This window comes from Amphibalanus amphitrite, unplaced genomic scaffold, assembly GCF_019059575.1.
Source record: "Amphibalanus amphitrite isolate SeventyFive unplaced genomic scaffold, NRLGWU_Aamphi_draft 000272F_arrow, whole genome shotgun sequence".
Classification (NCBI taxonomy): Eukaryota; Metazoa; Arthropoda; class Thecostraca; order Balanomorpha; family Balanidae; genus Amphibalanus; species Amphibalanus amphitrite.
In genome coordinates, this window is record NW_024881767.1 from 436,123 (window position 1) to 453,814 (window position 17,692).

General features: G+C 49.5%; 1 protein-coding gene and 1 long non-coding RNA gene across 2 annotated transcripts in view; one reads left to right on the top strand and one right to left on the bottom strand.

Moving 5' to 3' along the window:
* The window catches only part of LOC122387064 (transcription factor Sox-7-like), a 69,434-nt gene extending 65,721 nt beyond the window's left edge, over positions 1–3,713 (top strand). The window contains exon 4 of the mRNA XM_043376877.1: positions 2,099–3,713. Coding sequence (XP_043232812.1) covers positions 2,099–2,535 — 437 coding nt within the window. The 3' untranslated portion in view covers positions 2,536–3,713. The remainder of the gene's footprint in view (positions 1–2,098) is intronic.
* Positions 1–17,692, bottom strand: part of LOC122387066 — a 43,961-nt gene that overhangs the window by 17,695 nt on the left and 8,574 nt on the right. The window lies entirely within an intron of this gene.

The following is a 17,692-nucleotide window of genomic DNA, read 5'->3' on the forward strand; positions in this document are numbered from 1 at the left end:
CTGAAGGGATGGAGTCCGAGCTGGGAGGGTCAGCTCTCTCGGGATGGAGGGTCCTCTGAAGGGATAGAGTCCGAGCTGGGAGGGTCAGCTCTCCCGGGATGGAGGGTCCGGAGGGCCACTATTGGGGAAGGCGCCTGGCCGCTGGTGATTTTAGCGTCCAACAACACGGAAAAAGACAATTATTTACTACAGGATAAAGACAATAGCTTATAGCATCAATCAGAATCAGGTGCGATGATTATAGGTATTAATTGACTTATTCTGCTAGGACTACACAATGCGTTATGTGAACAGCTAATTCCCAGCAGCGCCTGGGTCTTTGAATGCTTAGTGAAGTGGGCCTTTCCAAGAAAACCGTTGGCTTTTCCCAGAATCGCCACTCACCATGGAGCTCGCCTAGCCGGTAATGCACAAAAGGCGTCGCAGTATCAGATACACCGCTTAAACGCCCTCCGTGTGAAAAAAGGCTGTCGTCGCCCTCCGGTAACTGGGACGGCCATCAGTGGCGGCAAAAAACCCTGTTATGTCACCCGTTCGCCGCGTCCTGCTCGCCCTGTTTGTCAACGAAAAAGGTGTGAGAAGGCGAGGAAGTCCTGCCGAAGGGAATATGTATGAGCCGGCGCTACGCTTCGGCCACAGTTGTCGATGCAAGTCCAATGAACCGATCGCGGGACAGGTGGAATACTAATGCCACCGCCGGAGATGGCTCTCCGGCGCGCGCCTGTGACCCATTCGCCCCGAGCAGTCGCCTTTTTACCGAGCGTGATTTCTGGGACCTGATATTGTGCTTAGGTGGAAACGTACCCCAACGAATAATCTTTTTAGACCAAAACAGTTCTACCTACCCAAAAATCGTGCAGTTGGGTTTGTTTGGAAGCTCGACAGCTCTCCTAAACATCGCCTTCAGTTTCATCACCATGTTCTAATGCCGTGTCCTCGGACCTTTTTGGCACGCATTTGATGTCACACATGCTACCCGTGGTTCCGGACCCCGTCTCACACCCAAAGATGGTCCGATCGTCACGGAAAATGATGCGGACCGCCGTGTGTACCCGCCACCCGGTGTTCGGAGGAGCATTTCCGAGCACGTCATGAGCATGCCGCTGGGAATTCCGCCAGATTAAATGTCTCATCGAGTGACCGGTCACGCTCCGAGTCGCGGCTCGGCGGTACGGCGCCGCGGAGCCAGGGCCCTATATAGGGCGGAGCGGGGACCGTCCGTGGGAGGCCCTATATAGGGCGGAGCGGGACTGTCCCTGGGAGGCGCTCGGCGGCCGATCGCCGGGAATTTGGGGTGCGCCTGCCGCCAGTTCCGCTCGGCTCTCCGGCGGCGCCGAGTGGGCGCCGGACGGCCGTGCACGGAAATGTCGTCCTTTGACTCACCGGCGCCGTACCAGTCTCGCCAAGGCCGAGCACTCTCGGGATGCCGCGGTACTCGGTGGCGACTCAGTGGCGACTCAGTAGCGACTCTGTGGCAGCCAGCTGGCGTCTCGGCGGCCGCGCCCGTCCCGAGCCGCGCTGCCGGCCGGGTGCCCGCCGGCCGCCGCGCCCGGTCCGACGCCGCGCTGTCGACCCGTGGCAGTGGCTGTCGCCGCTGACGGGATCTGGTAACATTTAGCAATGTCCAGCGGCCGGCGGCAGCTCGACAGAATGCCGGCTCGCCGCCGATCGATCACGGCGCCGCCGGCCGATCCGGCAGGCCGGCCGTCACCGGGACCAGATTGGGATCTGCCGCCGACATGGCGGGGCTTACTGTCAACACGGACGGACCACCGGCCGCGCCGCCGCTCTCGGACGCCATTTTTCCAGTGCCGACGCAGCCTCCGACGCTGCCCCCTCCCGGTGAAGCAGCTCGCTAGGTGGCTTGTGGAGAGCAGCCTGACGTTTGGACCTTGCCTGCCAAATGCTCAGATTTCAGGCACCGGAGAGCTTACGTTTGCAGATGAGATAACCGCCCACGATTAGCGATTTGATGGCCAATGGCGGGCCCGTTGGTCATCTATCATACTCAGTCGGTGTGCGAGTCCGTTGTGGTGGCCGATTGCCGGTCGGCGCTGGGCGTCCCGGGGACCTGACCCGCCTCTCCCGCCTGTTGCAGACTATATGATGGAGCAGAAGCACCAGGCGGCCTCCCAGATGGGCTACCACAGCGGTCCGCTGTCGGCGCCGCCGGCCGCCGGCTACCCGGCCATGTCGGGCGGCCAGCAGATGCCCGCCTGCGGCGTGCCCGTCCCCCAGGACGACCTGGACGTCGACCGCAACGAGTTCGACCGCTACCTGAAGGGCATGCCGGGCATGGAGCTCCACCAGCTGTACCAGCAGCGGGCCGACCGGCTGGGCCCCGCCGGCCAGGAGGCGCCGCAGTGCGCGCTGGCGGCCGCCTACGGCGCCCAGCCGGCGCCGCCCCCCGGCCGACAGTCGGAGCGCAAGTTCGAGTACGCGCCGGCGCCGATGAAGGAGGAGGGTATGGACGGCGGCAGCTCCACGCTGCTCTCCGCGCTGGCCGGATACAGAGAAATGTACTACGAAACGTGAGCCGGCGCGGCGCGAGGGCAAGGGAGCCGCGCGCGGCAGGTCTGACAGACACGGTTGAGGGCCGGGCAGCGGCCGGGCGGGAGTGAGATCGGAGGGCGGGCGTATGGTAATCGGTTGTGGTGGGGGCCGGGGAGGCACGAATGGACCTGGGGGGCCGCCCGGCCGCCGTTGATCTGACGGGCCGTTTGCCAATATGTGTGTGATTGTTATTTATTTTCTCCAAAGATTTATCGCGAATCTCCGAGATCGCCTCGTGGAACGCGCCATGAGCTCGCTCTGTAAATATGTCGATACGCGTGCCGCAGTGGTCCGTAGGGGTGCAGTGGCGCCCGCGCCGTGCGCTCCGAGCGGGTGGGGTCCCTGGCGCCCTCTGTACGCACGCTGGTGGGCTAATGATCCGTCTATTTATTGGCCGGAGGCGGCCGTCTGGGCTCGGGGGGGGGAGGGGGGCACCGGTATCCGGTGGACCGGGCGGGCACGGTATCCGCTGACCGGCGTCCGGCGCGGTGTGTCGCCGCTCCGGGGGGCGCGCAGCCCCCGTGCAATCGCGGTCGCGTCTCGTGATGACCCCTTGTCGTCCGGTGATCTGACCCGATGAAGTATTGGCGAAAGATGGTGACAGGACCGGCCGCCGTGCCGATTTCTCTCTTCCAGTGATGTATGGGGGTGCGTTTTACTCGACACTAGATTGTATGGTTTGGATATGTTTGAGAGGTTTACTGAGATGTTTTGCAAGTCATTTCTCCAATTAAGAAAAGGGTCTGTAAATAACGGATTGCCTGTTAGAAGATATACAGAAAGGCATGTTTTCACAGTGTTTTAAAGTGGTTTGAACATATAATTCATTTTATTAAAAAAACATTTATGCTTCCTTATCGCTGGAGTTTTTCAGGAATTGTCTTCCAGTCAATTCGGTCAAAATATTGACAAGGGAGTGACTGTATGCATGTCGAGTGTCCGATCGAGTATGTGATTATAGGTTTTAGAAGCGAACAAGTGATCCGGATGTGTGTCTAGATCGTGACATGTTATCATTGGATGCGTTTATTTGTTGTCGTTTGTACGAGTACAATGATGCAAGCATACCATTCCTGTAAACGTTAAACATGCTACCTATGTAGCATAATGTACATGAGCACAAACATATTGCTGAAATGCCAATACAAAACACCGATTTTGAAGCTGTTTTATAGAGACTACATAATCAGGGCCGGAGAAATGACATCAGAGGTGTGTGTGTGTGGGGGGGGGGTTAGGTCTTGAGGGGCCCTCAAGGAAAAGGGTCCCCAAGTGTCTCAAAGGACCCAAAACAATATTCTCTTCATTATTCATGCGTTGCTGTACATAGAAGTTTGTGCCACACGGGGCCCTTGTACGACTCGCGGGGGTCCTACTCGGGCTCGCGGAGCCGCAGTAGGGCTTACTGAGAATATACAGATTCGCCAAGCGCCCTACAGACTGTCTAAGTGCCTTACAGCCTCACTTAAGTCCCAAAGACTCAACGATATAAAGCATCGCTAAAAAAGAGCGCCTCCGCTGTCACAAGTCGCAGCATACCTACCTTTGGCATCCAATTTCGAGCTATCAGGCTAATCGGTGACGTCTGGGGTAAAATCAACGATCTCAAAAGTCAAATTTGGGCTTTCGAGGGACAATGTGGCGAAAATGGTCTCAGAGCAGCGTTTTGGTATGCACCATTGCGTTTGCCATGATCACTTACCTACCACAAACCAACCACGTCGAATGTTGTTTTTTCGAACGTGCAAAAGTTTATGCATGACGTCGTAGTTCAGTGACCTGAACTAGCCCGAGGTCGTGACAGGTTCAAAATGGTTGTCTTGAGACTTGAATCAAACATTTGGAAGATCAGTTCTCTACCTATATTTAATGACTTCCAGGCAATCGCAGCAAACCACCAAGGGGTCCGTCCCCCCTTACCCAGTCGGAGAAAATATGTTGGGGCGTCATCGTTCAGCAATAAGCTGAAGCCGTGTCACTATGGAGCGGGATTGGAGCCAGCAGTAGTCGCAGAGCTCATCCAGCGCTCGCCGCTCGCATCCCAACGTCCGCCGCCGGTAACAAACCAGATCCAGATCTGATATCGTGTCGCCTGTCCTCTCACAGCTCTCCTGACAGCTCTCCCGCCCTACTGACTCCTGTGCTCCCCTCAATCATTCGCCTCCCAACAGACACCTGGGAGCAGATGGGACGTGTGCCCCCCCCCCCCGAGTCACCCCTCGCACCCCTCGCAGCCCGTCTCGCCCATGTCCCGCCCTGGCCCCTCCTATCCCCGTCTCCGTCCGGTGCGGTACCGGACCGACTCCACGCAGCCGCCCGCTCGGTTCGCACATATTTCATCTGGCGCGGACGGCCGTCGCGGCTCCTGGCAGCGCTGTCCGTCAGCGGCGCCGACGTCACGGCCGCTGTCACCCGATGATAAACGCGCCGCGGCCGCAAATCAGATCAAAATAAATGGCGCGAGCCGACGACGGGCGGAGGAGCGCGCTCAGACGCAGCTGGGCACCCGACGCAGGACGCCAGATTCGCCGATAATGCACACATCAAGGTAAGCGGGTGAGTGGTGATGAATGGTGCTGGACGGCTGTGGATAGCGGTGGACGGTGTGGACGACTGTGGGCAGCAGTGGACGGCTAGTGGACGGCTGTAGATGGCGGTAGGCGGATGTAGACATCTGTAGACGTTTGTGGACGGCGGTGGGCTTCGGTTGACGGCTATGGAGGGTGGTAGACGATGGAAGACTATAGACGGCGGTATATAGACTGTGGCAGACGGTATCAAACGGAGATAGACCGAGATAGAGATAGGCGGTGATAAATAATGATAGACGGCGGTTGGCGGCTATGGACGGTGGCAGACGATGACAGACGGCGGTAGGCGGTAGCAGACCAGTGTGGCTAAATTCATTTTACGGTAGGGGAGGATGTAGAAAAAAAGGCCTGAAAGGATGTCGTTATTTTAATAAAACTTGACTTCGACCCTTTTTATGTCATGAGAAAATGATGTAGAAATATTAAATACTGATAAAACTTTGAAGGCATTCTGATATTCGGGATGTTAAATGAGGTTTAAGTTGGTCATATAGGGGAGAGCGGGGCCAGTTGAACCACTTTTTATATATTGACATGCACAGCGAGATCTAGTTGTCATATCGAAAAATGCACAATGCCATGAAAAAATATGCTCTTTTGGCTTCATTTTAAGATATGTAAAATTATGTTTCAAACATATTTTGCTGCCAAACGCATGCTTATAAAACAGCTCTACGCCCGTTTCAAATGACCCCGATGCGAGGGTCAATTGAACCAGCCCATGGGGTCAATGATGTTTTCCTCTTTAAGGCCACTTTCTTAAGGCGATATTTTGTCCGGTTTACTTTTCCAAATGCTACTACATTCAATAGGTCGTTGGAAAGCTAAAAGTGCAAAGTTCCTCATAAAATAGGTGACATAAAGTACATAGACTATGGTAAAATGGGCGGATGAGGATAATGAGAAATATCTCAGGCTAGTGCTTTCAAGCAAAAGGCTGGAGAAAAAGGGGTCAAAAATTGAGCTCTATTAATATACTATTTCAGTTTAAAAGCTCATTTCAAAGGTGGACTATTTCCTTTAATGTTTACAGCCCCTGAACAATAACCATTGCAAAGGTCAACGGGGTCCATTGAAACGGCCTGTGGCCCTGTTTCAACTGACCCTCATGGCGTTTCAATTGACCCCATCCGCTCCCGCCATCTCGCACGCGCCGTAAAGCACATGTCAAACGAGCTGGAGGGACGGCATCAGGCTGAATGAAGGGCCAAATAAGGTGTTATTCCGGAGCCAGGAGTTCTTCTTTCAGCAAACAAATGTATATGAGATATCACAAAATATTCATAAAAACGATTTCTCCCAAACGCCCCTCAAAAACACAAAACAAGTGTCAAATCAAAATTACCGTCCGTTTGCCGCCCAAACGCCGTTGACAAAGGAAGTGGTCGAGCGCGGATGCGCAGTGGTGTCGGCAACGCCATATGTTGCATACTGTTGAAAATAAAGCCATGTTTCATCTGACCCCGTGTTTCAACTGGCCCCGCTCTCCCCTATTTGAACATTTGGGGTGTTCGAATGGTTGTCTTGGCATGTTGTAAGAGTTTGCGAGGTTTGTGTTTCTCTTGCTCCTAGATGTTTGGGTTCGAGGTTGTTATTATGAGTCGTGACTGCTGTGTGGATGTTTCTATTTGTATTTTTGGGATGTCATTATACTTTCCATTATGGGCGGATTTCCCCGCATCATTACAAGTTTGGACACACTGTAGCAGCCGGTGGCGAATGGTGGCAGACGGCGGAACACAGCCGTGGACAGTGCTAGACGGTAACGGACGGCGGTAGACGCCGATGGAAGGCGGTGGACGGCGGTGGACGGTGGCAGGGGGTAGAAGACGGTAGTGTATGGTAGTAGACGATGGTAGACGGTGGTGAAACGGCACTGAGCGGCGGCAGACGGCGGTGGACGTTGGTAGACGGTAGTAGTTAGACAGCAACAAATTAAGGTAGACGGTGATAGACGGCTGTGAACGATGACAGATGGATGTTGGCGGTAGAAGACGGCGGTAGACGATGACGGACGGCGGTTGACGGTGAAAGACGGCTGCGGACCGCGATAAACGGCGGTAGACGGTGGTAGACAGCGTCGGGCGGCTGTAGACGGTGGTGGTCGCCCATGGTTCCACATTCTTCATCGCTTACTCAAACGTCATCCTCATCACGAATTACAACGAAAGAAGGTATGTCCCTACATTCTCTGAACAGGCATAATCTAAGTTCACTTAGGGTCAATTCAATGAAGAGTGGAAAAGACGAAATAAGTTCTCTGGCTACTTTTCGGTCGTACACTATGCGTCAACAAGTACTTTGAAGAAACATAAACGACAAACGGGATGAGAAGACAATGAGAAGGTACCTAAGTGGTAAAATAGTAGCCTGATGCCTTTCAAGCAAATTTTATAACTAATCCCCCGACAGTACCTACTACCTATCTTCCCCTGGTATCTGTCCCTCAAGGTGACATTGTGTAGTTTTACTGGGCCATCCTCGGTATGCCAAGTTTTCCCACGTGTTAGACTCGGACTGTCCTTGCCTGCGCATCGAAGACGTCGTTGCGGCCGTTCGAGGAAGCGGCCGATCCGCTGATTTCTTTATTTGCCGGTGAGGCGTGTGGACCATTTGTCAGGTACTTTAGAGGACGTGTTGTCACCAAACTGGCAGATACAAGGGTAGTTCCCGCGTAATGGGCGGTTGGTTTACAGCGCCGCCCCTTTGTAGGTGGATCGGCCAACGTGACGGGTAAATAGGTGGAACGGCTTGCCTCGGACCGAGTGTGCAGTGAAAGTACAGATATATACGGGAAACACGGCGGCGACCAGCTGCACGCCCAGTGATCCGCTCTTATCGAGCGCCGACCGCTATCGCATCGCAATCCGCCGAGATCCGCAACACGCAACGGGCAGACAGACATCAAATCTGTCAATTATGGGGACAAAATGCTTCGCATTCGGTGAAGAAGATGCCATGACGAGCTATTAATCTTCGTGGAATATCCTATTTCTTTCATAACCTTCCGTGAGAGTGCAATGATAGCTGTGATGGCCCGCGATCTGAAAACTCCGACATCAGTTTAACCGTAGGCACTGACTACCTGCTTTATACTTATATGACTGGGTGAGCGTAGATATTAAAAATATTCTTAAATTATTTGTTTGGAAAACATGTAGGTAATGGTTGCAAAATGTAGGTACCAAAGCTTCGCGGTAGGTGCGTAGGTAGGTACCTAGGTATAGATTTTGTGTTGTATCCACAACCCAAGGATGTGACCCATCCCTCAAATTAGAAACAACCACATAATCTCAACCTGACATTGATTATTGATATGATCATTGAGCACGAACACCTTGACAAGGCCTTAGACGATGTAAAGCAATCAGTATAAATCATTCTTTGAGATCTTTTGCCTGCAGCATCGTGCGACTATATAGTGAATATCTTTAGATATACCTACGACCATCGGCTCGAATGTTAGCAAGTGAGCACACGAGACTCAGAAAGCTAAAATGTAAGAGGTATCGTAGCAGCAGCTCAATGACCGACCACTACCACAATATTATGTAAGTCTGGCGCGGCTCCGGCGCCCGGAGGGAGACCCGTTCCCAGCGGACGGCCACTGATTAAGACGTCCCCGCCCGGCTGTCAAACATGACGAATTGCACTCCCCATCAAGACACACGCAAAAACTCCGAGCAACTAATTGCGAGCGGTTCTGACCGACCGCGGCCAGTCGGGGCGGGTATCCGAGGACAAGCCGCCGGCCCGTGGGACCGCACCATCAGGGCGTCGGCTCCTCTGGGTGTGTTTTAACGGCCGCGTCCCGCTGGGGCTCCTGGATTTCCACGCCCTGCTGGGGGAGAGGGGGCTGAACACCCCCTTCCAACTCGGCTTCTGGGCCATGTAGCGACACGCGGTAGGCAGAGTTCGATAGGGCGTCAAAGATAGTGGCGAACTTACCTCATTCACTTTTTAGGTCAGGTCATACGTGCACCAGAGGCCATCAAAGGCCAAATTTCGTAGGTATAGCTTTTCAGGTCAAATGTCGACAATTTCCAACAAACCGGCGCATAATTCGGAAACGAATAGAACTACAGCACCACCGAAAAACGCATTTGCTGGCCCTATTATAAACGTTCTTTCTGATAAACTTTTTCGATATGAACTAACGTCAGCGATTTTGCCTGCAGGAGCAAATATTGCGAGAAAAGACAATTTTTGCGGTTTTTCCACAAAACCTTTGACACAAACCTTACACGAGCTTACTTTAACCGGCATTGTGTTCCTCTCGTTAAGACGAGTCGAGTGAACAATACTTTGACCTAAAAGGTCAACCTGAAAATTTGACCTCAGGTCAAGCTAACTGCTAATGACCTGACCGGAAAAGGTCGTGTTGCATATCAATGGATACGTATCGTCGAGCTGACATATAATGTGTATTCATCGCACTAGCGTGCCTCTATCATACATTATTAGTGAAAAACTGTTGCATACCTTCCGTGGCCTGAGATGACCTCAGGAACATAAGCAGGGGTCACGGGCTGCCTTGTGCCGGTTTAGTGCATCATTTTTGCATGTATACCTCGGTGTTGTTTAGAATGATTTTCGTCCAAAAGGGGCGCCTTTTAACCCTCGCCCGCGCATGGGGGGGGGGGGTGGTTGCCACCCCTCCCCCCAGGTAGTCTTTCTGCTCTGCACTCAACATTTTTAGAGCTAGAAGGCTGATTTTTCGTATAGCTGCTCCTCTGTCCTTTCTTGATGTCCACTGAAAATTTCAAGTTTCTGTGATTTTTGGTTTTGGAGATATGACCTTGTTTTTCAGGTCATGTCATGACCCAAATGGCCAATTCTCAACATCTTGCGTTTGCCATGGGCCTTATGAGCTTTTGACACCCTGATTTCGGCCTTTTTTGCCAGTCTTACCTCCTACCTATCATGGAACATGTTGTTCGACGATGTACAGGGGTCAAGGTCAGGGTCAAGGTCAACCTAGGTCACCTAAGATAATTGCGTTTTAGGCAAGCTGAATTTACTTTTTTTGAAGTTTTTTTACTGCATTTTTGGTAAAAGCTTCTCAGATCATGATTTCATGTAATATGGACCCAAAAACAATCGGTGCACACATCAGTATACACACAGACACACACAGACATACAAACACATATAATTGACCTTGACCTAACTTGACCTGAAATGACCTCAGCAGCAAAATTCTGGTCGAGTAGTGTGACAAAGAGGTTCTAGCTGCCTTGGCACCAGAAAACAGCATCGTCATCGGTATTTGATAAGCAGCACACTTGATATCCAACGGTGACCCAAAACAGCAACATTTTTTAGTTTGACCTGACCTGGAAGGTCAATGACTGACCTGAGAAGGTAAAACTGGGTATCATTGGATTCGTCTCTTCCCAAAGAATCTTTTTGGTCTTTACTGCTAAGCTCTATCTCCAACAGGAACGAAATGGCGCGGGGGGGGGGTGGCAACCCCCCCCCCCCATGTGCGTTCTAGGATGGGAAAATGGCATGTGCGGGCGAGGGTTAATTTGCAGCTCATCGTTAACCCTCGCCGGCCGAGTGGGGTGGGGCGGGTGCCGCCCCCCATAGAGTGTTTTCGCGATAGCTCCGAGCACGCTGGCGATAGACAGCTGAAACTTGGAATACCTGACCTTTAATTCCAGCTGGACCTTTTGACACCAACCGCATTTTCGGGTCAGGTCATCAGGTCACTGACCTATGACTTCATAAATACCTTGATCTTGTTGCCCCAAGAACGGAATTCATGAAAAATTCTCTTTCTTACCAAGGCTCTAAGCTTTGGAACAGCTTGCCCCCTCAAGTGAGGAACGCCTCAAAGAATGAAGTAATAAAGTACATTCTAACTAAGGCAGACATTGACAAGCCATGATTATCGGTCATATGCTCGTACTTATACAATGTATCGTTTCAACGTGTGCAATTGCCAGTGTTTCATTTGATGTCACTCGCCAGTCACTGCACTTTACGTTTGAGGACTACTTCTTTGTATCAGGAGAATATTGATATGGTGGCAGTTTGAGTCTGTTCATGTAACGTGCATGTAGCCTGTAGGTAACATGCATAGGTAATAGGTATGTTCATACGTGGATCATGTAAAGTGTTGTGTACCTGGTGAACTGTATGTATGTACCTACCTCGTGCCTATTTTCACCGTAACGCCCACGTTTCTGTGGTTGGTGAAAATAAATGAAATAATAATAATAATAATAATAACCTCTGCACGGTCTTCAGATGTCATGTCGCAACTTCGCAACGCAACGCCCTCACTGCCAGAGGAGCTTTCACAGGGAAATGAAACTTGCAGGATCTAGTATCCATTACGAGTCTCGCAACTTGAATATCTCGGATTCTTTCTGAAGGTCATATGAGGTCAGGTCATTTTCGTGACCTCACCATTATAAGTCAATGGGGAAAAATAAAAACTGCTATTCTGGCGCCGGGAACGACCTCCAACTATCTCAAGCACACAGAATCGTGATTTGAAGCACTCCTTGCAAGGTTAGATGCGTCACTTTTGCAATGTTGACCTTGCACGACGTCATTTATGACGTCATCAAGGTCATATTAGTTTTTCGTCAATAACTCCCGATTACATTGAGCTAGCGAATCGGGAAAGCCACCAATGGACTCAGGAAGACCTGCCGAATCGAACGGTATGCGACATGACCTCTTTCGACCAGCTTCGTGACCTGGGGGCGCTGATCTGACAGTGACCTGAGGTCAACACCCTAAGTTGACCTAACCCAAACAAAAAGTATATCATTCGACGCGCCTGAACGAGGCGAACACGATGCTGCCAAAATCGCGGCTCTGCGGCCGTTTTTTTGCGAAGCTGTTCACCAAAAACTGAACCGTACCTTGGGACACTTGAAGGGGCGAGAACTCCAAGAGGCCCACCTAGCTACCAAATTTGGTGTATCTGTATCTGCCACTGTCACATCGTGTCTGTCAACTTGATCTGTCATGGCACGTTCTCTCTCCGCTCTGTGACTGTGGGTCACCGCGCGGTCACCCCGCCGGGTCACTGGTCACCGCACGGTCACCCCGCCGGATCACTGGTCACCCCGCCGTTCTGTGTCGCCGGTCACCACGCCGCCCTGGGCCGCCGGTCACCCCGCCGCCCTGGCCCGCCGCGGGTCGGACGCTCCCCTGCCGTGTCACCCCGCCGTCCTGTGTCGCCGGTCACCCCGCCGCCCTGGGCCGCCCTGCGCCGCGGGTCGGACGCTCCGCTGCCGTGTCACCCCGCCGCCCTGTGCCGCCGCGGCTCGGACGCCGGCGGCGCCGCCCGCTCGCTCCCGTCCGACCGTCCTGTCCAGATCAATCTCCCGTCGGCCGGCCGGTGCCGTCTGAAGGCTTTCCGATGTCAGCTGACGGCGCTTGGGGCGTTTTTGCGACCGGACGCCGCGGGAGGTCCGAAGCACGCGCCAAATTCACCCCGGCGCCAGGCCGATGACGGCCAAAGGACAGTGGAACTAGGTAGTTGCGTGAATGAACGCGAAAGAGACACGCATCCCTGGAGATCGTTTGGAAGAAAGGCGTTGAATTTGACCATTGAACATTAAGCGAGACGCCTACAGCCCTTTCCCAAATTTTCTGTATGTTGTCGCGAGAGGCACACTTACAGAGGTCGCTAGCACCCAAGGCTGGCACCTATCAATAATTCAACTACCTACAAATAAGTAGGTATAGTCTGTTCCATATCAAGTTTGCAGTCGGAGTTTCTTCTGCAGATCGCTCCTCCGCTCAAGAATTTGCGTCTTAGGTATAATGTAAGAGCTATATACCTATACAGAAATCATGCACTGCTTTTAACAGGGCACTTCGGCTGCAAGCTTGAAACGGAACAGAGTATAGTAGGTACCTATACAAGGCTATGTAAACCTACTAAGGTGCCTATGCCTACTTGCTGCACACTAGGTCCATGGATGAAAGAACCTTCATCCATGCTATATAGGTCTATTAAAAAAGTCCCCACACCAGTGGGCACTGCCTCCGCTGAGCCGAACCCCCGTCTGCCTGTCCCATATCGCGCCGGGCTCAGGTCAGGTGGGGTCATAATTGATCCTAGCTATTGCATGATTGATAGATAGGTACAAAAACCGGCGCTGAAACATTCACTTCAATTAATGGAATCCTTTTTCACTACCAATAGGAACAAGAGGGAGAAACCTAAGAAATGCTTGGTTTTGCCTTATAACGAGGGCTTAAAAGGTTTTAAAAGGGTGTGCAGTAAGGAAGGGGTGGGAGTTGCTTTCACTTACCCAAACACTAGGTAGGTATTTCCAAGACTCTCATTAAAAACAAGCCGAACAATGAAAACAAGGTTGGGGTGTATAGCATTCCTTGCAAAGTGTGCCCGGACACCAGCTACGTGGGAGAAACTGGTAGGAGTTTAGAGAAAAGGGTTTATGAACACAAAAGCCGGATATCAGGGTAGCGAATGAGAAAAGTGCGCTCTTCTGTCATGTTAGAGATTATCAACATTTAATGGACTTCGAAGAAGCAAAATTACTATACCTACTCTTCAGATGATTACTTAACCCGCGCCCGGCTGGGGTCCTGGATTTCCACGCCCTGCTGGGGGGGGGGTTTGAACACCCCCCCTTCTAACTCGGCTCCTGGGCCACGTAGTGATACGCGGAAGGCGGCGTTCGAAAGAGCGTCAAAAATAATGAGGAAATCACTTCGGTCAATTTTTTGGTAAGGTCAAAAGTCAGGTCACCAGAGGTCATTGAAGGCAAAATTTCGCCGATTTCCAGGTCGAATGTCGACAATTTCCAAGAAGCCAACGCATAACTCGGAAACCAATAGAGCTACAGCGGCGCGGAAAAGCGCATTCGATAGCCCTATTAACGCCCTTTCTGAGTAATTTTCTCAGATTTGACCTAACGTTAACGGTTTTGCCTGCAGGCCGCAGGGGGCAAAAACTGCAAAAATAGCCGATTTTTTCGGAAACAGTTTTTCTGCAATAACTTTTGACCCAAGCCTTGTACGAGCTTACTTTTACCGGCATCGTGTTCCTCTCGTCAAGACGCATCGAATGAACTATAATTTGACCTTGAAAGTTCAACTTGAAAATTTGACCTCAGGTTAAGGTCATGACCTGACAGGAAAGGGTCATGTTGCATATCAGTCGATCCGTATCGTCGAGCTGAACACATCTAAGGCATTTTCACCGCTCTAGCATGCCTCTATCAAAAGTTATTTGCGAAAAACTGTTAGATACCATTCGTGACCTAAGATGACCTCAGGGCATAAACAGGGGTCACGGACACCATTTTCATGTTCAGTGTGTCTAAACCACTTGTAATTCAGTGTTTGGGAGTGTTTATAATGTCTTTCGTCCAAAAGAGGCGCATTTCAATTTTCTCCCATTGACTTATAATGGAGAGGTCGCAAAATTGACCTGACCTTAGGTCATCGATATCAAAATTCTGAGATATATAGTTTGTAGGTACATGCTATTGCTCTTAGCAATCGCTGAAAGTTTCAAAGCGATCGGTCACTCGGTGTAGCTATGACAGACATTGAAATTTTTTATGAGGTGAGGTCACTTCAAGTGACCTAGTGACCTAACCTTGAATGACCTTGGTCTGAAATTTTCACAACATGTGTAGAATTGATGTATGATAAGGTGTACCAAAAACGGCGCAGCAGTTTTTGAGATATTCGCGAAAAACCACAAGGGGGGGGTGTTCAAACACCACCCCCCCCCCCCCCCCAGCAGGGCGCGGGTTAAAACGTCGCATTGTAGAATCAGCGCTGATAAGCACCACAAAAAATATCAACTTGTCACAGGGACACTTCGCGTTTAATAATGTCATAGCGGGCATAGTTAAGGCCAAATGTTGCAAAAGAAGCTCCTGAGAATTTATTTCATGTGCGCTGTCAACAAAAAGACCATAATTGTGTTGTGAATTCTGTCATTGTGTGTTTTCATAATAGCTTTGAAAAGGCACGAAAAGGGATCGAGATGATCCGAAACTGTTAGCTTTTTAACGAATAGGTACACAACGATCGATCGACTCCGAAGTGTGCCGTGTGGCTTAGAGTAATGCGAATCTAGTGCATTTTCTTTATATATATAGGTATATATATATATATATATATATATATATATATATATATATATATATATATATATATATATATATATATATATATATATATATTATATATATATATATATATATATATATATATATATATATATATATATATATATATATATATATATATATATATATGACCCTGCCAAAACTCACGTGATAATTTGCATTTAACATATTTCTCAAATGATGTCCGATGAAAATGTTTACACTTGTCATACGTGAATGTGTTATGTTTGAAAATGGTTTACTGGAATAAACCGAAACGTCACTTGTAACCAATTAACTTGACATTGATGAGCAACTTTGGAGAATTGATTTTTAACTTACCTTCTGAAACCAAGAAACTCATTCGAACAATCGAACGAACTAACCGGAAACTTGCAAAAACTCAATGCTCCTTGGTCTTCAACGAAACCTGTATAAATGAGAATATCCTGCCCAAATACACGAACATAAAACTTCATGACCCGGCAGCGAAGGAGACATCATTCACCAAAGAATACCGCAAGCAATTAGTAGTTCACCAAATCGAAAGCAAACAAAAACTAGTTAAAGAACTCACTGAAGATCTCAACAAACTCCATGGAAAGCTTCAGCAATGCCACATCGATGACTCAACAAGAAAACAAATAGAAAAGGAACTTGAAGCGAATTATCATAATGCTGAACATAGCAACAAGATAAAGATAGTAAAGAAACTATCATACCTTTACGAAGGGAAAATAAGTGTACCTGAATCAACAGATGGCTACATCAACTTATCATCGATCGAACTTACCGAAGAACAAAAACAGATTCTTAACCTTGGTGTGAACTGCCATTACCAAAGTAAATATGACCCCCTCGACAAGAAAGCCGAACTTGAAGTCTTGTATCAAGATGTGCTCAAGCTTCAAAAAGAAAACAAAATACAAGTCGACCAAAACTTCAAAGACCGCCTCGTCGGTGAAAGCTCTAAAGTACGTAGTCGCTGTAGAAGCAAACTCATCTCTAGATCGCTACACAAAGCGGCTAAGGAACTTCGGGAAGACGATAGAATTGTGATACAAAAAGCAGACAAATCGGCCATTTATGTCATCATGGACAAACATGAATACCTGGACAAGATGAACGAAATACTGGGCGACACTACGAAATTTGAAAAGATCTCGAAAGATACAACCGATACGCTCAAAGCCAAAGTGAATCGAATCATCACAAGCGCAAACGCTGTCATTGGGGCTATCCATTTCACAAAGATAGTAGGTGAGTACGCTCCAGGATACGCATACGGGAAGGTCAAAACACATAAAGCAAACCAACCCCTTCGACCGATCATCTCTCAAGTATCGACCCCAACATACATGTTAGCGAAACGGCTTAGCGATCTTCTTCAGCCATTCCTACCAGCCGGCTATAGTGTCAAGTCAACTGATGAATTCGTTGATATCTTACGAACCAAACGTCCAAACGGAATTTTAGCGTCAATAGACGTACAGAGCCTTTTCACAAACGTCCCCGTGAATGAAACAATCAACATTATCTTAGATAAAGTTTACAACAATCCGAACATTGCGCCCCTTAAACTTTCTAAAAGCACTCTAGAAAAACTGCTAATCGCATGCACTACTGAATCTCCCTTCCGTGGACCCGATGGACAGCTGTACCGTCAAAAGGACGGCATAGCGATGGGCTCCCCACTAGGACCCCTTTTTGCAAACTTTTATATGGCTGAGATCGAAAGCAAGGTTCTCAGCGACGAAAGCATTCGCCCACATATATACTGCAGATATGTCGACGACATTTTTGTTGATGTTAGGGACGTAGACCACCTTAAAGATATTATAGAGAAAATGGAAACAAGCTCAGTGCTCAAGTTTACTTACGAACTTAGTGTTGAAAACAAGTTACCTTTCCTAGATATCATGGTTAACGTAAGAGGAATGAACTTTGAATCATCAGTATACAGGAAACCCACAGACTCTGGAAAATGTCTCAATGGCAAAAGTGAGTGCCCAGCGAGATACAAAACAAGCGTTATCAGAGCCTTCATCAAGAGAGCGGTCAAAAACTGTTCCTCTTGGGAACTGCTACACGTGGAATTTGAAAGGCTGAAACAAATCTTGGTCAACAATGGCTTTTCCAATAGGGAAGTAGACGAAGAAATTAAGCAGCATCTTGATAGAGAGACAAACCAAAAGATGACCCCAAAAGAGCGTTCCAGAAATAGCATTACGCTTTATTATCGTAGTAACCACATGTCTCCCTCGTACAAAGTAGACGAAAAAGTCATCAAAGAAATTGTCTCGGAAAACATAACCTGTACAAATGCCACTGACCAACTGAAACTCATCATCTTTTACAAAAACTGCAAAACAAGCAGCCTTCTCATTCGAAACAACATGCAAGACAACAAAGACAAGCTCAAACGCA